This window comes from Eptesicus fuscus, chromosome 8 (genome assembly GCF_027574615.1).
Source record: "Eptesicus fuscus isolate TK198812 chromosome 8, DD_ASM_mEF_20220401, whole genome shotgun sequence".
Classification (NCBI taxonomy): Eukaryota; Metazoa; Chordata; class Mammalia; order Chiroptera; family Vespertilionidae; genus Eptesicus; species Eptesicus fuscus.
The window spans coordinates 6,868,212-6,891,182 of NC_072480.1; the positions used below are offsets into that span (position 1 = coordinate 6,868,212).

General features: G+C 39.0%; 1 protein-coding gene across 1 annotated transcript in view; it reads right to left on the reverse strand.

Annotated features, from left to right (window-relative positions):
• Nucleotides 1-22,971, reverse strand: part of KL (klotho) — a 42,087-nt gene that overhangs the window by 5,154 nt on the left and 13,962 nt on the right. Inside the window, exons 2-3 of the mRNA XM_008160313.3 lie at nt 7,196-7,706; nt 6,013-6,281 (exon numbers count right to left, since the gene is read on the reverse strand). Of these exons, the coding sequence (XP_008158535.2) occupies nt 6,013-6,281; nt 7,196-7,706 (780 nt within the window). The remainder of the gene's footprint in view (nt 1-6,012; nt 6,282-7,195; nt 7,707-22,971) is intronic.

Sequence of the window (22,971 nt, forward strand, 5' to 3'; positions counted from 1 at the left end):
ATCTGAGTTCTCTAGCCTTCCCCCGCCCCGCCGACCACCCAGCCTACTCTCTAGCAGACTAGCTGGTCAGTAATCTGTATATTACTCCAGAGACAAAAAAGGCTAGTTGCCAATAATGACATCATCATTTGGGTTATAGAAGGGCGCAGGGTACGGTGAGATCGCTGTGGCCTTGCAGCTGTGTTGAGAGTGGCCTCGGCCATTTGGTATACTGTCAACAAGGCCTTTCACACTCTGAGTGGCCTTGGCTGTCTGAGGACTCTGGCATGGCTCTCACATGGTCTTAAAGGGCTGGTGCACAAACTTACACAGTCCCACTCCCTCTGAACTCCAATGCTTGGACAGCAGCTTGGGGGGATCCAGGGACATATGGGAAGGAACCGGATTGTCTGGCATCAGAGCAAGAACTTGGGGGTGGCTTTCTCCCAAACAGAGATGCTTACAGCAGTTATTGTTCCTATGCTGAGACCTCACCGATCTCAGAGCTATGAGGCAGATATGAGGCAGGCACCATATCTAAGTCTTCACCAACCTGGCTCATACTATTCGCTCTGCCATGAGGAGTCTCTGAGACTCTGCCCCATCCAATTTTCAGCCCCATCCAAACTGTTTGCAGTGGCTTTTCCATATGAATGACCTCTCTTGGCTCAGGCTTCCCTAAAATCTCTCAAACAAGCAGCAGCTGGCATCAGCATGACCCAGCACAAGCAGCAGCCTATTTTGCTTCACAGCTTGGCCTTGCCTGAGCACTTCCAAGCCCAACATAAGTAGCAGCCATATTCAGATCACTCTGTAGCTCCTGCTGAGTGGCCCCAGGCAGTAGTTGACTTTTCACCTCTCTGGAGGCCCCAACGCCAGTGCACTCAGTGGGTAGCTTCAGAACATACCAGATTACAACTCTATACATCCACAAGTGATACACTCAAGGGGCAGACTCAGTGAGCTCAAAAACCCCACTGAAGCAAGCCCTGCTCTATAAGGGTGTCTCCTACACAGCAACTCTTCCACTCTAGTTGCAACTGAACCTCAAAGCAAATTGGCCTGGATGTTAAATCCTCCCAGTGATGCCAACAGCAATCAAGGCTCAACTACAATAGGATAGTGCACACAGCCCACACAGGGGTGCACCTAGAGTTCCAGCTCAGGTGACTGGGGAGGATGAGCCACTGGGCCCTACAGGACACCTACTACACAAGGCCACTCTACCAATTCCAGGAGACAAAGCAGCCCTACCTAATACATAGAAACAAACATAGAGAAGCAGCCAAAATGTGGAGACAAAGAAACATGTCACAAATGAAAGAACAAAAAAAAAAAAATCTCCAGAAAAAAACTGAAAGAATTAAATGAAATTGAAGCAAACAAACTACTAGATACAGAGTTTAAAACAATGGTTATGAGGTTGCTCAAGGATCTTAATGAGAGCTTCAGGAACTTAGTAAGACTTTCAAGGATCTTACTGAAAATTCCAAAGACATGAAAAAGGAACAGACAGAAAATAAGCATACACTAACTGAAATAAAGAATAATTTACAGGAATTCAACAGTAGAGGATTCCAAGAATAAAATCAACAATTTGGAATATGAGGAAGCAAAAAACACCCAATCAGAACATTAAAAAAAATAATAATCCAAAAAAATGAAGATAGTGTAAGGAACCTCTGGGACAACTTCAAGTGTACCAACATTCGCATTATAAGGATACTAGAAGGAAAAGAGAACAAGCAAGACATATGTACACATATAATACCTTAATTTTTAAAAAATTGGAAAAAAAAATAAAAAATAAAATCTATTTGTAGAAATAATTATAGAAACCTCCCCCTATCTGGTGAAAGAAATAGACTTACAAGTCCAGGAAGCACAGAGAGTCCCAAACAAGAGGAACCCAAAGAGGACCATACCAAGACACATCATAATTAAAATGCCAAGGGTTAAAGATAAAGAGAAAATCTTAAAGCAGCAAGAGAAAAGCAATTAGTTACCTACAAGGAAGTGCCCATATGACTGATTTCTCAACAGAAACTTTGCAGGCCAGAAGGAAATGGCAAGAAATATTAAAAGTGAGGAATAGCAAGCACCTATTACCAAGATTACTCAACCCAGCAAAGCTATCATTTAGAATTGAAGGTCAGATAAAGAGCTTCACATATAAGAAAAAAGCTAAAGAAATTCATCACCACCAAACCAGTATTACATAAAATATTGAAGGTTATTCTTTAAGAAAAGGAAGAGGAAGAGGAAGAAGAGGAGAAGGAGAAGGAGGAGGAAGAGGAGGAGGAGGAGGAGGAGGAAGAAGAAGAAGAACTATGAACAATAAAATGGCAATAAATAAATATCTATCAACAATTGAGTCTAAAAAATCAAAATAAATGAATAAGAAATTTAATGAACAAAATAAAATGATCAATAAAATAGAACCAGAGGCATGGAAACATGGAACAGACTGATTAATCTCAGAGGAAAGGGTCAGGAGGGGTAATATTAACCAAAAAACTTATATGCATATATGCATTGCCTATGGACACAGACAATAGGGTGGTGAAAGCCTAGGGTGGGGTGGAAACCAAGTGGAGGAGGGAAATAGGGATTAAAAAGGGGGCCATCTGTAATACTCTCAACAATAAAGATTTTAAATAAATAAATAAATAAATAAATAAATAAATAAAATACAGAACCTTTAAAAACGATATAATTTAGGCAAAATTATATCTAATCTCATTTAAATTAGTTGACTTATCCTATATAATAAAAGCGTAGTATGCAAATTGTCCCCTCCACCAGGAGTTCTTCTGGGAGTTCGACCAGGGTGTGGGGGTGGCCAGCGGAAGGGAGGGAGGCCCCAGGCTGCAGTAGAGGCAGGCAGCCAGGGGAAGGGAGGGAGTACCTGGTCAGCAGCCGCTAGAGCCTTACCAGTGCATGAATTTTATGCACTGGGCCTCTAGTTTCTTAATGAGAAATGAAATAAAGCTGAATCAGAAGGAATGGGTATACAGTATGTATTTTGTATGCTATAGAAGAAACTTTCTTCTAACATAACCACTGCTAAAGAAGCCGTATAGTCCCAGAATGTAGCGTGTTCTATACCTAATTCACTAGGAGAATTAGTAGTTGTGGAAAATTTGGTCCAAACACAATGACAATCCATGTGAATAAGCCTAAGGTCAGATTTCAGACAGGTTGTGTGCTTAATGATTTTTTAAGTTTTTCAAGTAAAATGTATGCCACATTAATATTAGGATTTTAAAATGCTAGGCAGGAAGAAAAGATAAATTTCAATGGTTTAAAAATCACTTCTCAGGACTTTAATATAATGTAGTAAAAGAATAGAGTAAATTAAAACATACTCCCACACTCCTCTGAACTGCCCTAACAAAAACCTTATTTTACTTTGTCAATTAAGAAGCCAGCTTGGGAAGGGCACTACCAAAATAATGCATAGCTCATGGTGAAAAGCAAAAAAATAAAATAGCAATTGCAGCTTTTTCCCACGAAAGAGCTTTTGGAGTTCAAGTCTACCATGGGTTGAGAGTGACTTAATTTTTTGTTGGACTGATTCTGCCTAGGAGAGCACTGGGGGGCTCTGCTAGGTGGAGGGGTAGGGACCCTGAGCTGCTGACCTGAGAAGAAAGGTCCATGGCTGATAAGTGGTTGGCATTAGATCAAATCCTAAAACAAGTGCTTCTAGGAGTAGAAAAAGGGGTTCTCTGCCCATCTCTGTTCCTCCTCACTGTCATGTTTGTTGCAGCTGATCAGGTATTTCTCTTCCCTTTTGAGGAAATAAGGTATATTCTTAAGACTTTCTCACTCCTTACCAGTCCCCAAGGTAAACACAGCCCTTGGGTGGGGAATGAGCAGAGTGAAGGGCTCCCAACGTCTCTGAGCTCACACTGTCTGCACAGAGAGGCTGGTAGAGATGTCTCTCCACAAAGGACTGAACTGAGAATTACCTGCCCAGGCTCAGGCTACCATCAGAGATCTGAGAGGAGCATAACCCCTCAATGACAAGGGGTGCAGGGCCCAGTAGTGAGCGAGGCATGACAGGAGGTCAAGAGATGGAACAAGGGCCAGGGACCATATCACCCAGCCCCATTATTAAAGGGGAGGAAGAAGGAGGAACTGTGAGTCTACCTTCCTCCCTTGTCCCTTTCCTTCTCTCTCACTTGCACCACTCTTGCCCCTTCACATCTCACTTAAACTCCACTGTTTATTCCCCTCGCAGGAAGGGAAATAGAATAGGGAGGTTGCAAATATCAGTGGGCTGAGGTAGGAGAGAGGAAGGAGGCTGGAAAACACCCCACTGAGTGGGTGGAGCTGAGAAGATTTGCTGTTTTGCTTCTGATATCCTTGCTAACCTGTAAGGAAGGAATTTACATCTGAGACTGCCCCTAACACTAACTGGAGGTCTGAAAAAGACATAACAGTAATACAAATCAGCAATAAAAAAAATGTATTAAGTATAGGGTGGATATATTTTCTTATAAATAAAAGGTTATAATTTGATATTTACAAGAAAAGAGCAACCCATTTCAACTAGGATTTTCCTCAGATCCAAACATTCTTCCAAATACTTTTGAACTGAAGGGTAACAGAAAATGCCACCCCAAAATATGCCCCTTTAGTGTATTGATTATTTTGAACTGCAGGCACTTGAAAAACATCAAATGCAGGGAGAGACTTCCTCAACACTCCCTTTATCTGCCTGAAGATGGATCCTCCAACAGGAACTGAAGGTCATAAATCCTCTCCCCAGAGTTTCATCAACCAGGGAAGATTGACTCTTGTCACAGAAGAGACTAGAAGTCAACAACATATTCAGACAAACTTTGTCACAAATTATCATAGTTCCCATCTATTCTTATAAGGGCCCAGTTATGTTTTCTAAAAATCATTTATTCTCCATTAAGAGACCTATATCCCCACACCCCTTTCCCTATTAACATGGTATTTAAGCCTGAATTCTAAGCCACTCCTGGAGTTATTCATTTTTCACTATCTCCAATGTATATATGAGGTATACATGTTAATAAACTTCTGTTTGTTCTTCTCTTGTTAATCTGACTTTTGTTACAGGGTTCTCAGCTAAGAACTCAGAAGAGTAGAGAAAAAGTTAATTTTCCTCCCCTATAGTACCAATGAATTGGCTAGAAGCATTCAACATGCTTAATCCCATTGCTTGTCTTTGGATACTGAACTTTGTCTATTTTTCATACTTTACTCTCTGTATATGTTATATTATTTGTGTATCCATCATTTTCACTCAAGACTCCTTTCAAGACAGGGATCATATCTTACTCATCTCATTGTGTGCTCCCCTCAAACATTGTAGCATATGTGTATATGCTAAGCATCCAATAAGTGCTTACTATTCAATTACACTCCAGAAAACAAATTTCTTTAAAATTAAAGAAAAATTAAATTAAATCTTAATTTTTTTAATTTAAGAAAGTAAATTAAAATATTTTAAAATTACAATAATATTGAAAACTAACTACATAGTATGTACTCAATAAATATTGGTTGACCATTATGGAACTTCCTTACCATCTCAATGTCTATTGCTCAAAATGATTTTGAGCAAGAGTTTCCATTCTCTACGTATTTCAACAAGATTGTGGGATCCAAAACTATACCTCCAGAGGGCTCTGCCTGCCTCAGTTTTAGCAGCTCCACTGAGATATCAGATAATTTGGAGTTCTGTGTTACTTCTCATTTATGGAAGAACTCAACTGCTTTAAAAAGGTTTGAAAATTGCTGTGTTAAAAAAGAGTATTTTATCTTATCAGATCTTAAATATTATACGTTTTTTATTTGTTCCCCTTTGGGGGCTGATTTGAAGTGCAAGGTGAAGCTAGGAAGATTTTTGGAAAGAAGGATGCAGCATTCAAAAAAATCCTCTTAAGGAGCTGTGTTTGGTCCAAAGAACAATGTGCATGACAACCTAATAAGGAGGTTCTACTTACTAGTGATAGGGCTTGTGAGACTGTTGATTGGTTTTGTCAACTGACTTACTTGAATGTAGCTGTCAACAATTCCCCAAGCAAAGTCACAGGGAAATGTCCCTTCTAAGGGTTGATTTTCAGGTAAAGGAGGGAAGCCATTTTTTTCTATCAGCTGTTGGTAGAACAAAGCTGAAGACTTTGGCAACAATTTCTTATCCTGGCTCAAAAAGTCAACATAGAAGAGTCCACGCCTGATGCTGTAGCCTCTGTGCCACTCGAAGCCGTCCATGAGGGACCACGCTGTGTACCCGACGATGTCCACCCCGTCCAGCCTGATGGCTGCAAAGGGAAGAGAGGACAAGAGATCTGAGGGTTTTGCTATGTAAGGCATAAATTACGTAGTGTGCTATTGTTTGGTAGAGCAATGACCTACAAAAGAATCTGATCAAACCTAGATAACTCGCTAAATAAATGTCTTCACAAATAGCTATCTCCAGTAAGTTTTTATTTTTATTTCTTTCATTTCCAGTGGGTGCTCTTTGGGCCTGGGATGATGTTCTCCTTTCTATCCTAACATTGTGCCTGATGCAATAAAATGAAGAAAATTTTTAAAAGCATGAACTACTTACTATTTTCTCCAGAAAATGTTGATATTCTTTTTTCTTTAAAAAGTGTTTCATTCAGGCCCTACCCAGTTTGACTCAGTGGATAGAGTGTCGGCCTACAGACTGAAGGGTCCCAAGTTCAATTCCTATCAAGGGCACATGCCCAGGTTGCAGGCTCAATCTCCAGTAGGGGGTGTGCAGAGGCAGTCGATCAATGATTCTCTCTCATCATTGATGTTTCTATCTCTCTCTCCCTCTCCCTTCCTCTCTGAAATCAATTAATTTTTTTTTAAGTTTTTCACTCAGTACAAGCAATAAGAATGCAAAAACATTTAAGGGGAGCTAGATACTCTGGGATTTACTTAATCCTTAATGTAATATAAAAATCTATAGTAGTAACTCTGAAAGTCAAGTAATTTCACATATTATAACCCAGTTTTTGATTTACAAAATGTGTTTAAAAATTATTTAAGTTTCTTAAGGCCCCAAATGAGAAAGGTATTACATAGATATATTCTTATTATTGCCAAAATTAATTTCTACATTATGATTAAAAACTATAAACTCACATAGTTTATTACAGATCATCTTAAAGATTGTTTTACCAGTGGATTTTGGCAAGAATAAGAATTTTATCCCAAATCCTACCTTTTAAAGTTTCCATTATAAATTTTTTGAGGTAATACATATATTTAGCATCATCCCTCTTGGTGGTCCCTGAGACAAACCAGCTGTTTTCCACAATAAATATTTGAGGGTGGTTATATTCAAGGTCAATCCAGGAAAGCAGTTGCCTCAGGCTGGGAGATTCTAATTGACGGAACTTCATGCGAGGGTCCAATAGTTGAAAACTCAAGGTTGGTCCAAAGGAAAGAGCAAAAAAGTCAGCTGTGCCTTTGATGAACTTTTTCTCAGGTTCAGTAAAAGCAGGCAGAAGAGATGAAAGATTATTCTTCATGCTTTCAGGATAGTCACCATCAATAAATATGGGTTTGGCAAACCAGCCTAGAACAAAGTCAAGAGATTTTTGACATTCTTTGATGTTATGGTCTGTCATTCTTCGTGGATTGATCCAGTGGGAACTTAGGGCAATGGACACCTGGCCCCCCTGAGTTGGACGGAAAGTAGTATTGTAGAGATGCCAGATTTTGGCATGAGCCTAAAAAGAAAAAGAAAAAAAAAACATGAAAAACTTATTTATGATTGTGAGGAGACATATAATACATATTTGAATTCCCAACCCTAGTTGTATCTATTTCTCATCAAACTTAACCTAATGACTAACTCCACAATGTAAAAGTCACCTGGAATCAGTAAATTACTTCAGAGGTAGGTCAGCCAACAGGGAGCTACTATCCTGATTGGAATTATTTCCTTTTTTTTTTTCAGCAGCCAGTGGAAAATGTATATTTCTGGTGTTGAATGTGTAGTTATTATTCATACTTTGACAAATTAATGAAATAAAAATGTTATAATATCTTACTGCTTAATTAACTTTGTATTATGTACTTTTTAATTAATAGGCTTGGTGAAAAGAACCAATCCCAAATCTGAGATTGCACCAGAAATCTCTAAATAGGATTATTTTTATTTTTATTTTATCCTAACAGACTGGGAATTTTCAGGTTGACTCAAATTGCTGGAGTCAATTTTATATTATGTACCCATCTCTCAGAGCTAAAATTCTAACACATGTTCTCACAACCTTTGTTTTTCACTAAGAAGAATCAGTGCATAAATTAAAGGATCAACTCCAATATCTAACCTTAGCCCACCCACCAGAACTCTGGAACAGTGCTGACTTCCCGAAAGACCCAGCATTCAAGGTACAAGCAAAGCAAAAAAACAAAAAAACAAACAAAAAACAAACACAAAACAAAAAGACACACCGAAATACAGCTTTAGGAGATCTGATGTCTGTAGTTAGTCAGCACTCAGCCTGGAGTTTCCTACAGCAAAGAAATGGGCTTTGCTTCCATAATAGCAACTTTATATTCCCATAAAATCTTATTGACTTCTGATTTCTTATTTTAATTTGTTTCCTTTTTATTGATGGTGAGAATGATATGAGGTTTCCTACCTTACTTGAATTATGTTTCTCTTTACTTTTAAATTCCTCAATTTACTGTATTTTGCTAAAAATACAAGTGCTCTTTATCAGCCTTTTACTCTCTTAGTATATCATCTTTAAAAACTTATTCTAACTCTGACCCAAATTCTCCAAATGATCATGCCAGTTTTCATTCCACTCCATAGGCTCTTTCGCTCAGTATGCCTAATATCCTCTTTATTTTTTCGGAATAATCTTCTGATTATTTCAGTGTGGGTGTCCAAGAATGGCATCATTACTATTCTTATGAGTTCAGCCAAACATTTCAGTGGAACAAAATAGTTTATGTTGAACTTTCATTTTTAGTGTCTTAGTAAATATCTATGTTTCATTTCATTGAATGTATTTTGTGTGTGTGTGACCCAAAGCAGCTATCTATATGTCAAGAAGAAAATGGAGAATAAAATGTTGATCCAAATAATAGTGACATTTGCCCATGGGATTCAAAACAGGGAGCTTAATTGTGCTATACTGCTGGCTTTCTGATGTCTTCTACCCTTCTCTGTCTTCCTCTGTTTTGACACCCAACTCTTCTTTCCCACTTACAAGAAATCTCAGCCTGACATTTAACAGTTAAACAGAAAAGAAAGAGAGCCGTTCACACTGGTACTCAGGGCTGCAGACCAGGGGACTTTATTAATTTGGCCCAATTGGAGGCCCATGACAATTATGCCTTAAATTTTACATACCTCTACAGAATAAATGCTGTAATGGGTAGAGTGGGCATCAGGCAAGAGTGAGAGCAACCCAAGAACTTCCTAATCTGGGTGAGTTTTTCAGGCAGCTGAAGTCACAGTCATATAATAGAATTGTTTACAATCATGGACTACTACTCTAACCATAACTACTTTGACGTGGCTCAGAGGGAGCTGGGCAAGAAAACAAAAGACTGGAGCCATATAGCATACACATGTGGTATTTGATGTCAGATAAAATTCCTGCTCCATCATGTTTAGCTACATCTTTTACCACTTTACTTAGCCTGAGCAAGTGAGACTAACTTTCCTGTGTCTTTCATGCGGTTATTATGAGGATTAAATAGGATAATTTAAATAAAACACCTAACACAAAGTTTGCATATGTTAGGGTCTCCATGAACATTTATTCCTTCTGTCCCTAAGGGATGAGCAAACCAAAAAGGAAGATGTTGCAGCTAAGGAAACACCCTCTGTTAAGGAATCATGTGATGCAATGACATGTCCTGTGGTTTGGATTAGAAGAGACAGGTTTGGATCACAAGTCCTCTATCCATGACCAGTGTGAGCTTTAGTTATTTCTCTGTAAAAATGGAAATAGCATCTATTCTCCTGTAGGGACATTGTGAGGATTAAATGACATGATGCAAGTGAAAGCTTATATCAAGTTGTTTATTATTTAGAAAGTATAAATTTGCAACATTGGAAGGTACGATAGTTAATTTTATGTCAACTTAACTGGGCTTAGGGAACCCCAGACAGCTGGTAAAACATTTGTTGAGAGTTTAACTAAGCTACTCATGGTACTGCTGCCTCAGAACTCATTTTGTTCAATCATGCAGCCTCAGGGACCTTAAACAGACACTGGACTTTCATAAAAGCACATGCCCTAGAAGGCGGCCTGCAGAGTCATAAGAAATTGTGAGTTCCTGATATGACTTTCCCAACAGCCCTTGTGATTGAGGGAGTCTCTCCTTCCTCCCTCTGCCTGTATGCCTTATGCACCTCTTATATAAGACTCTTGTGGGGCTTACCAAAACCATTTTTTGGTTTGAATTGACCAATTTGGCTCTAGCCCAAGAACCCCAAAGCACTCCACCCACAAACCCTAATAAAGGCATGTGTCCCAAGTTTGTTCTCTCTCTCTCTCTCTCTCTCTCTCTCTCTCTCTCTCTCTCTCTCTCTCGTGCTCTGCCTTCACATCCCTGTATGGCCCCTTCACATCCATGTACGGCCTCCAGAATCTCTGAGTAGCAAACTTCTCTATATCAGTTTCTCTTGTGCTGTTTCTCCTGTGCTCTGTTGTTAAACCCGGGCTCGCACCCTATGCTCCATTTAGCAAATGTTAATTTAACAAAACTATGGCAACATCATTTCCGGGTATGTCTGAAAGGGTATTTCTGGAAGAGATTAGCTTTTGAATTGGTAGACTAAGTGAAGATCACCCTCACCTATGTGGCTGGGCATCATCCAATTGAGGCCTGGAAAGGCAAAGGAAGAATGAACTTGCTCTCTGATTAAACTAAGACATCCATCTTCTGCTGTCTTTGGACATTGGCTCCTTTTGTCTTAGGCATCCAGAAATGGACTGAAACTACACCTCCAGCTTACCTGAACCTCCAGTTTTCAGACAGCAGATCATGGGACTTCTCAATCTACATACATGTGATCCAATCCCTCATAATAAATCTATTTCTATATATCTATATTTATCCTATTGGTCTGTTTCTCTGGAGAACCCTAAGTAATATAGAAAGCATCTTAGGTACCATTTAGTTAAACCACTTGCCCCATTCCAAACCTCTACAGCAACACAAATTGCAGGTCACTCCATGTTTGGCATCTTATCCAGGAAGTCTCCTCACCCCCTCCTATCCCACTTGCCATGCTAAGCTGCACAGCCTTCCTCTGGATGCCCTCTGAATCTTATGCAAACTTTTCTTATATAATGTAGAGAGCGGCAGGTTCAAGCCTCAGACTAATGCGAGGGCCCTCCCAGCACAATTATACCCAACAGCTATAGTTGTAAGCTTGAACCTATGGTCCGAACACGTGGCCCCACGTGTCTGAGTGATGTGGGCTTGATATAGTTCAGGTGCATGTAATTGAGTAGATTCGAAACCCACCAGAACGTTGTAACCATGCCCTTACTTTGCCGCGTGGAATGTGGCTATAAAATAAAGACTCGGCTTACAGGCTGTGGCACTGTCACTAGCTCTCCATCAGAGAGGACAGCGTCCCACCCAGACCCAGCTTTCATTCTCTTGTCTGTCTTTTCTCAATCCTTCACTGCCCCCTGTCAGGCTCACCGAACCTGGCTGAGCTGGCTCGGCACAACATCACTTATTGCAAAAATGATTTGCCTCCTAAGCCTGAGCTAAACTCCCTAAGGAGTTCCCTCATTCTTTCCCTGGTACATGGAGGCCCCAGTGTCTGTTAAACTTAACCAAACTCTGCTCTTTAACTCCTCATGAGTTCAATTCATTTTCAAATGGTAGATTGGAATAATCAAATACTATGAGATATAGGAAGGTCACCATTTGGGATACTAGCAAGTAATAATGATTAATTGAGGAGGGTTATGTATGGTTTTTCACAGCCTTCTAATTATTCTTGGTATGGTAATCTTATAATATTTTTATCTTAAAAATGAAATTTAATAAAGCTATTGATATGGACTCAGGGAAATAATTAAGAGTATGAGCAAGAATGTACATCTAAATGCTATTTCTAATAGCAAAATATTGAAACCAATTGAAATGTCCAATATTCAAATAAATTTATACCATCATATGCATGTTTTAATACATTTTAGTGTAACTAAAGAAATACAAGAAATGCTACTATTCATATATTATAAACAATACAGAAGAATGCGAATTAACACGTAACATATGTTCCTAAAATACTAACTGAACAAAAGAGCAGGTTACAAAGCAATATTTAGAATTTTAATAGCATTTTTATTAAAGAAAAATATGTATGTAAAGATCCAGAGGACTTATAAATTGTTAAAAGAGGTTTTGTAGCAGGCTTATTGGTGGTATAATTCTCTTCATCTTGCTTATTTGTATATTTTTCATTTTCTAACATATACACTGAGTGGCCAGATTATTATGATCTCTGAACGCATAATAATCTGGCCACTCAGTGTGTGTGCGTGTGTGTGTGTGTGTGTGTGTGTGTATACATATTAGAGGCCTGGTGCATGAATTCGTGCATGGGTGGGGTCCAGCCAACCTGGCCAGGGGGAGGGGAGATGGGCAGTTGGCTGGCCTGCCTGCTGGTCGAACTCCTGGTCGAGGGAACAATTTGCATATTAGCCTTTTATTATATAGGATATACACTGAGTGGGCAGATTATTATGTGTTCAGAGATCATAATAATCTGGCCACTCAGTATATATGTATTGCTTTAGAAGTAAGAAAAAAAACTTAAAATTCAAAACAGGAAAATAGCTCATAGGAGTTGAATGGCAGACCATGCTTAAATTGTCCATGATGATTATTTGAAAGCCGTGATGTAATTAAAATACACCCTGCCCAACTATTCTCTAACCTGCCCTACAGGCTCTGCCTCAACCTTCTCAGGCACATTGAACCCTATGTGAAGTTCTGAGACCCTCGAGACTTCCATGCTTTTATAGGTTCAGCTCTCTCCTGTTTTACCTACTCCCAGACTTTCCAGCCTCTTCAAAACTCAGCTCATACATCACGGCCTTCAGAAAGTCTTCCCTGACATTTTCTCTCTACCTACCCTTTCTAACAGCTTTCTAAATGTCTATTCCAGTGTCTCTACATCTGACCTCTATCAAAGACCTTAACCATCTTATGTCACATTTATCTAAGTGTCTAGATTTAGGTGTTTTGAGACATTGGCTAGGTCTTTTATCTCTCTAGTTTCAGATTCCAGCAAAGTGTCTGGGGCAGAGTAAGTAATCAATAAACAGATATGGAAGAATGAAGGCTGGCATTAAGAGCCAGATCAAAAAGTATGAGAAAGAAGCAAAGATTTTTCTGAGCCAGACCAGAAAAACTCTCATAAGAAACCCTGGTTGTATTTTATTTCTGAGATCTTAAAAGGGAACTTTCAGGCAGACATCATTTTTTAAAAATCCTATATAATAAAAGCTTAATATGCTACGTGTCTGGTCATCCGGTCATCCATTCAACTAATCAAAGTGTAATATGCTAATGATATGCTGAGGCTGCTCAACTGCTTGCTATGATGTTCACTGACCACCAGTGGGCAGATGATCCAGCTGGTAGGTTAACTTGCTGCTGGGGTCTGTTGGATTGGGACTGAGCAAGATGGGCTGGACATGCCCTGGAGCCCTCTCGTGATCCTTCCCTGGCTGGCCAAACTCCTGCATCCCTCCCTGGCCCCAATCTCAGCCTTGCCTGTGCCTCTCACAATCCAGGACCCCCCAGGGGGGTTCTGAGAGCCAATTTCGGCCCTATCCCGCAGGCCAGGCTGAGGGACCCCACGGGTGCATGAATTTGTGCACCGGGCCTCTAGTAAATTATAAGAAATCTGGCATGATAGAACTCTAAGAATAACACTATATTACCTCAAAATACACTAATGGTACATTTTGGTGTATAAAACACTCAATTATTAACTTTATTTCCAGTTCTTCTCCTCTCTCTGGAGGATTGGGGTGGAGCTGAAAATTCCAAGCTTCTAATTGTGGCCTGTTTTGTGTGTTTTTTTCTTGGTGACCCACTCCTTCCCTATCCAGGAGTCATCCTGGGTGCAGAGAGAATTGGCCTCATTAGAAAAAAAGATGCTTGTAGTGTTCCTATAGCTTAGATATTTACAATGGTTTTATGAGCCCCATGTGAGGGATGAGGCCAAGGACAAATATTGGAACAAGCGATGCTCTTAGTGTTTTTATCATTTATGGAATTATGAGGATTTTAGAAGCTCTGTGCCAGGCACTAGGGGTAAAGAAGAATATGTAGTTTTTATTATCTCACAATTACATTAATAGAATGAAGGGAGAGAAACCCCACATGATCATTGCATTTAATGCAGAAAAAGCATTTGAAGGAATCCAAAAGTCTTTCATGACAAAAATACTTAAAAAACTAGGAGTAGAAGACAATTTTCTTAATGTGAAAAGGGAAATTTTTGGAAACACCCACAGCTAACATCTTTCTGAAAGCTTTCCTCCTAAGATAAGGATGAAGACAGGGATGTCTGCTTTCACTATTGCTCTTCAGCAGTGCATTGGAAATTCAGCTAGATCAATTAATCAAGAAGGAAAAAAAAAGCTATCCAAGTTGGAAAAGAAGCAAAACTCTCTCTAGTCACAGAATAAATGATCTTACATAAGGAAAATGTTAAATAATCCACACAAAAAGAACTATTAGAGCCAATAAACAAATTTCAGGGTACAATATCAATACTCAAAAGTCCATTGTATCTCTAGACAATAACAATGAACAACCCAAAAATATGTAAATTAAATCAATATAATAGGTTCAAAAATAAAACACTTATGAATAAATTTAACCACTCTGACAACTTTCATTTACATTGCCAGTGTAGCAAGGCAAATCAAAGAAATGAAAGGCATGTTGATTGGAAAGGAAAACAAATAACCATATCATTCATAGAAAACATGATTGTTTATATAGAACTAATAAGTGAATTTAGCGAGTTATCAAAATATGTCAATATGCAAAATTTAATATTATTTTTATATATGCACAATAAACATTTGGAAAATAAACTGTAAATACAATACCACTTACAATAACAAACCCTAAAATAACTAGAAACAAGTTAACTAAAATATTCAAAAATGTGCAAGACTGTTACAATGACATTTACAAAACATTACTAAGATCTAAATAAATGAAGAGAGATACCATTTTTTTATGAATTAGAAGACTCAATATTGTTAAACTATTCATTTTCCCCAAAAATGATCTATAGATTCAATGTCATCACATCCAATATCTCAACAAATTTTTGTAAAAATTGGCAAGTTGATTTTAAAATAAATATAATTCAAATGACAGAACAGTTAAAATAATTTGAAAAAGGAAGAACAAAGTTGAAGCATTCATACTACCTGATTTCAAGATTTACTATCCTACCTAATAATAGACAAATATGAAAATTGACCATACCTTCACTATGCCCGCGATTGGCCAGGACGCACAGGGGGGCGGGACTCGGGGTGGCCGGGGTGGCCGATTGGGCCGGCAGGACGCTGAGCTCGTGTCGCCAGCGGCGGCTCGAGCTCAGCGTCTGCACCATGGCTGTGCTGCGGCACAGAAGGGGCCTCTGGAGCAGCGAGCTCATGTCCCACTGCGGACCATCAAAAGCGGGGGAGCTGGGTGCCTGTCCGCTCAGGCACCAGGCCTTTCAGAAGCCTCCGCCTTGCCAGAGGTTTCTGAAAGGCCTGGTGCACCAGCGGACAGGCACCCAGCTCCCCCCCTAAACATGCATGATTCAATCATGCACTGGGCCTCTAGTAAAGCTATAATAATCAATAGAGTGTAATACAGGCATAAGGATAAACAAATCAGTTTTTAAAGAAGAATAGAGAATTCAAAACTAAACCCTGGCCCAGTGATTTTCAACTAATGCACAAAAGCACTTACTAGTATATGGCAAAAGGAAAGCCTTTTCAATAAATGGTCCTGTATTTGGAAAATGTATGGGGGGGAAATGAACTCAACTTTATACTTTGCATAAAAATTCATTTGAAACAGATCATAGGTCCAACTGTAAAAGCTAAAACTATTAAGCTTGTAGAACAAAACATGGCCTTTTGATCATGGAGTAGGAAAAGACTTCCGAAGACACAGAAAACAAAATCCCTTACTTTTTGCTTTCCCTGTTGTCTTTGATTCTTTGCCCCCTTCACAAGTCTATCACCATGCAATAATTTATATATATATTATATTTTTTTGATTTTTTTGCAGAGAGGAAGGGAGAGTGATAGAAAGTTAGAAACATCGATGAGAGAGAAACATCAATCAGCTGCCTCCTACACACCCCCTACTGGGAATGTGCCCACAACCAAGGTACATGCCCTTGACCGGAATCGAACCTGGGACCTTTCAGTCCGAAGGCCGACGCTCTATCCACTGAGCCAAACCGGTTTCGGCAATGATTTTTTTAATTTTATGCAAATACAATCATATAATCATATGCATGTATTTTTGTGTGTTGGTTCTTCTGCTCTATATTATATTTTAGAGGTTAATCCATTTTGTGATGTGAAACACTAGTTTATTCCTTTTATAGCTGAATCTTATTGCAATATATACACAGACCACAGTGTTATACATAACTCCTGTTGATGGACATTTGTGTTGTTTTCAGTTTTTTGCTATTGTGAATAAGGCTACTTTAAACGTTATTGAACAAATCATTTTCTAAGTTTTTATCTTAATATTGCATAAGTCTTTTTTGTGGACTTTCTCATTTCTCTTGTGTGTGAAATTGCTGAATTGTAAAGAAGGCCTATGTTTAATTTATAACAAAGTGCCAGAGAATCTTCAAAAATGATGGTACTATTTATATTTCTATCAGCATTATATGAAGTTCCAGTTGCTTTTCATCCATGTCAGATTTTGTCATCAGTCTTTAATTGTAGATATTTCAGTGGGTGTGATTGTGCATTGTGGTTTTAATTTTAATTTCCCTGATAATATTGATGTTGTGAATTGATGTAGACACTCTTGTGAAATGTCTGTTCAAAGCTTTTATTCCTGATGGGGAAAAGGGTGTTGTTTCTTTTTTTTTTAATTTAAATTCTTTATTGTTTAATGTATTACATAAGACTCCTTTTTCCCCATTGACCACTCCCTGGGCGCCCTCACCCCCCAGCACATGCTCTCACCCTCCACCCCCTGTCTGTGTCCATTGGTTATGCTCATATGCACGCATAAAAGTCCTTTGGTTGATCTCTTACCCCCTCACCCAATGCCTTCCTTCATGGGTTGGACAGTGTGTTCGATGCTTTTATGACTCTGCATCTATTTTTATCAGTATATGTTGTTCATTATATTCCACAAATAACTGAGATCATGTGATATTTATCTTTCTCTGACTGGCTTATTTCGCTTAGTATAATGCATTCCAGTGCCATCCATGCTGTTGCAAATGGTAAGAATTCCTTCTTTTTTACAGCAGTGTAGTATTCCACTGTGTAGATCTACCAGTTTTCTAATCCACTCATCTGCTGATGGGCACTTAGGCTGTTTCCAAATCTTAGCTATTATAAATTGTGCTGCTATTAAAAAGGGGTGCATATGTCCTTTCTGATTGGAGTTTCTGATTTCTTGGGATATATTCCTAGAAGTGGGATAACTGGGTCAAATAGAAGTTCCATTTTTAAGTTTTTGAGGAAACTCCATACTGTTCTCCACAGTGGCTGCACCAGTCTGCATTCCCACCAGCAGTGCATGAGGGTTACTTTTTATCTGCACCCTCACCAGCACTTGTTATTTATTGTTGACTAGTGGCATGCACGGGGGTGGGTTCCCTCAGCCCAGTCTGCACCCTCTCTAATTGGGGACCCCTTGGGGGATGTCCAACTGCCAATTTAGGCCCGATCCCTGTGGATATCCATCTTGCAATCTGGGACCGCTGGCTCCTAAACCCCTCACCTGCCTGCCTGCCTGATCACCCCTAACTACCTCTGTCTGCCTGCCTGATTGCCCTTAACTGCCCTCCCCTGCCAGCCTGATCTTGCCCCCAAATGCCTCTGCCTGCCTGATCACCCTTAAATGCCCTCCCTTGCCGGTCTGATCTTGCCCCCAATGGCCCTCCCCAGCCGGACTGATCTCACTCCTAACTGCTCTCCCCTGTTGGCCTGATCGCCCCTGATTCCCTCTTCCTGCCTGATCACCCCTAACTGCCATCCCCTGCCAGCCTGATCTCTCCCCCCAACTTCCCTTCCCTGCCAGCCTGGTTGCCCCTAACTGCCCTCCCCTGGCAGCCTGATCTCACCCCCAACTGCTCTCCCCTGTTGGCCTGATCGCCCCTGATTCCCTCTTCCTGCCTGATCACCCCTAACTCTCATCCCCTGCCAGCCTGATCTCGCCCCCAACTGCCCTTCCCTGCCAGCCTGGTTGCCCCTAACTGCCATCCCCTGGCAGCCTGATCTCACCCCCAACTGCTCTCCCCTGTTGGCCTGATCGCCCCTGATTCCCTCTTCCTGCCTGATCACCCCTAACTGCCATCCCCTGCCAGCCTGATCTCACCCCCAACTGCCCTCCCCTGCTGGCCTGATCGTCCCTAATGGCCTCTGCCTCGGCCCCCACCACCATGGCTTTGTCCAGAAGGAAGTCAGATGTCCGAAAGATGACTGGTCGACCCGGTCTAATTAGCATATTACCCTTTTTGTAATATAGATAGCCATTCTGACAGGTGTGAGATAGTAACTCATTGTTGTTTTGATTTACATATCTCAGCTGATTAGTGACTTTGAGCATGTTTTTATATGTCTCTTGGCCTTCTGCATGTCCTCTTTTGAAAAGTGTCTATTTAGGTCCTTTGCCCATTTTTTGATTGCATTGTTTATCTTCCTTTGTTAAGTTGTATGAGTTCCCTATAAATTTTGGAGATTAAAACCATATCGGAGATAACATTGGCAAATATGTTCCCCCATGTAGTGGGCTTTCTTGTTGTTTTGTTGACGGATTCTTTTGCTGTGCAGAAGCTTTTTATTTTGATGTAGTTCCATTTGCTTATTATCTCCTTAGTTTTCATTGCCCTAGGAGCTGTATGGGTAAAGATATTGCTACAACAAATGTCTGCAATTTTGCTGCCTATGGCTTCCTTTAAGATTTTTATGGTTTCCCATCTTAGGTTTAAGTCCTTTATCCATTTTGAGGGTTGTTTTTTTTTGTGTGTGTGTGTATGGTGTAAGTTGGTGGTCTAGTTTCATTTTTTTGCATGTATCTGTCTTTTTCCCCAACACCATTTATTGAAGAGACTGTCTTGACTCCATTGTATGCTCTTGACTCCTTTGTCAAATATTGAGCATAATGGCTTCAGTCGATTTCTGGGTTCTCTGTTCTATTCCATTAGTCTATATGTCTGTTCTTGTGCCAGTACCAGGCAGTTTTGAGAACAGTGGCTTTGTAGTATAGCTTGATATCTGGTTTTGTAATCCCTTCTTTCTCAAGATTGCTGCAGCTATTCAGGGTCTTTTTTTATTCCAGATGAATTTTTGGAGAGTTTGTTCTAAATCTTTGAAGAATGCAGTTGGTATTTTAATGGGGATTGCATTGAATCTATAGATTGCTTTGGGTAGTATGGATATTTTAATGATGTTGGTTCCACCAATCCATGAACATGGTATATTATTCCATTTGTTTATGTCTTCTTCTGTTTTTCAGCATCCTGTAATTTTCTGAGTACAGGTCATTTACCTCCTTAGTTACATTTATTCCTAGGTATCTTAATTTTTGTTGTTGTTGCAATGGTAAATGGGATTGTTTTTTTAGTTTCTCTTTCTGTGAGTTCTTTATTGGTGTGTAAAAAAGCCATAGATTTCTGGGAGTTAATTTTGTATCCTGCTACATTGCCAAATTCATCAATTAGTTTTTTGATGGAGACTTTAGGGTTTTCTATGTACAATATCATGTCATCTGCAAATAATGACAATTTTACTTCTTCTTTTCCAATTCCAATGCCTTTTATTTCTTCTTCTTGTCTGATTGCTAAGGCTAGCACTTCTAGTACTGTGTTGAACAGGAGTGGTGAAAGTGAGCATCCCTGTCTTGTTTCTGTTCTTAGGGGAAATGGTTTTAGTTTTTCCCCTTTAAGTATAATGTTTGCTGTAGGTTTGTCATATAAGGCTTTTATTATGTTGTGGTATGATCCCTCAATTCCCATTTTGCTCAGTTTTTATCAGGAAAGGGTGTTGGATTTTATCAAATGCCTTTTCTGCATCAATTGATACAATTATGTGATTTTTGTCTCTCAGTTTGTTTATGTGATGTATCACGTTTATTGATTTGCAGATATTGTACCATCCTTGTATTCCTGGAATAAATCCCACTTGGTCATGGTGTGTGATCTTTCTAATGTAATGCTTGATCTGATTTGCTAGAATTTTGTTGAGGATTTTAGCATCTATGATCATCAGAGATATTGGTCTGTAATTCTCTTTCTTTGTGGTCTCTTTATCTGGTTTTGGGATTAGGGTAATGCTGGCTTCATAGAAAGAGCTTGGAAGTGTGCCTTCTTCTTGAATTTTTGCAATAGTGTGAAAAGGATAGGTTTTAGTTCTTCTTTGAATGTTTGGTAAAATTCCCCTGTGAAGCCATCTGGCCCCAGCCTTTTGTTCGCTGGAAGTATTTTGATGACTGCTTGAATTTCCTCCTTAGTTATTGGCCTGCTGAGATTTTTTTATTCTTCTTGGTTGAATTTTGGAAGCGCGTATTTTTCTAGAAATATGTCCGTTTCCTCTAGGTTATTAAGTTTGTTGGAATAGAGTTGTTCATAGTATTTTTTTACAATCCTTTTTATTTCTGTAGAGTCTGTTGTTATTTCGCATTTTTCATTTCTGATTTTGTTTATTTGGGTCCTCTCTCTTTGCTTCTTGTTGAGCCTGGCTAGAGGTTCATCAATCTTGCTTATCCTTTCAAAGAAACAGCTCCTGGTTTCATTGGTCTTTTGTATTGTTTTTTAGTCTCTATGTCATTTATTTCTGCACTGATCTTTATTATCTCCTTGCTTTTGCTCACTTTGGGCTTTTCTTGTTGCTCTCTAATTCTTTAAGTTATAGAGTTAGATAATATATTACCATTTTTTTCTTGTTTTTTTTTTTTTTTTTTTTTTTTTTGAGGTAGACCTGTAATGCTATGAGCTTTCCTCTCAGGACTGCTTTCACTGTGTCCCATAGGTTTTGGATTGTTGTATTTTCATTGTCATTCCTTTTCAGGATATTTATCATTTCTTCTTTGATCTCTTTAGTAACCCAATCATTGTTTAATAGTATGCTATTCAGCCTCCAAGTGTTTGAATTTTTTAATTGTTTTTATTGTAGTTGATTTCTAATATTATGCCATTATTGACTGAGAAGATGCTTGAAATGATTTCAATCTTTTTTTATTTGGAGAGACTTTGCCTGTGACCCAATATGTCATCTATCTTTGAAAATGTCCCATGTGTACTTGAGAAGAATGTATATTCTGTTGCTTTGGGGTGAAATGTTCTGAAGATGACAATTAAGTCCATCTGATCTATTGAGTCATTTCGGATTGCTGTTTCTTTGCTGATTTTTTGTCTAGATGATTTATCCAGTGATGTCAGTGGAGTATATTAAAGTCCTCTATTATGATCACATTGCTGTCGATCTCTCCCTTTATATCCTCCAGAAGTTTTTTTATGTGTTTGGGTGCTCCTGCATTAGGTGTTTTTGAGAAGCCCTAGAAAAAGTGATGCCCAATGCTGAGTGAGCAGAAATGCTAGAGTTGCCCTGACAGCTGGTGGAGGGAGGAATAAAAGAAGCTGAGAGAAGCAGGCATGCTGGAATAGGTATATTATGTACTTTTTTGTACTACTTTCCATATCTTTGCCTTCTTGCCCTGTTCTTAGAGAGATTTAATCACCTTTATTTTCTAACCCTTCTATTATTTTTTTCATTTCTATATAATGTATTTAATTTCCAAGTGTTCTTCCTCCCCACCCCCACATTTTAAAATATTATTATATTCTTATTTTCTAGGTGCAGTATCTTTTCTTCTCTCTTTAAACATTTATTGGGTGTTTAAAAATATTTATTTTATTCAGATACTGACATATTTACATATAATATTATATTATTTTCAGGTGTATAACATAATGATTTAGCACTGTATATACTATGAAATGATCACCACAATAAATCAAGTTTACATCCATCACCATAATTATGATAGTTTTTCTTGTGATGTGAACTTTTAAAATCCACTCTCTTAGCAATTTTCAAACATACAATATAAAATTAACTATACTAGTAGTCACCATCCTGTACATTATATCCCATAACTTAATTTATTTTATAACTAGATATTTGTACCTTTGACTGTGTTGTTTTATTGTTTTAGTTGACATTTTTCTCTGCATAATTTGTTTCCTCCAAGTTGTTTTTTTGTTTTGTTTATTTGTATGGGTCTCCATCTTGATTGTCTACTCATATTTAAGAATGAGAAACAAAATACCAATTGGAAGGTCTGAGCATGTGGGTGGGATCTGTTAACTTGGAGTTTCACTGCAGAGTGATCTGTGGAGCCTTATAGGACCAGCACCTTAATCTTTCCTCAGGAGCTAATCAGTTTCCCTGAAGAAGACACTCCCAGTCACTACCTGAGAGCACAAGTCACACTGCCACAATTCGAGAGTGTGTTGGGAGAAGAGGGCTGGTAGGGTGTTGGGGGATAGACCAGGGTGTATGTGCATTCTTTCATCATTCAACAAATACTTGCATGCTTCCTCTCTCCAGGCCCTGGAAGGCTGTCAGTATAAAACGGAAATCAAGACAAGCATGGTTCCTGGTATCTCAAAGCTGAGGGCTGTTGTGGTAAGACAAGTAAATCATTTCAATTAATGTGCTAAGTGGGAGTAGGATGAGATTTTATGGAAGGAAAGAAGGAATATCA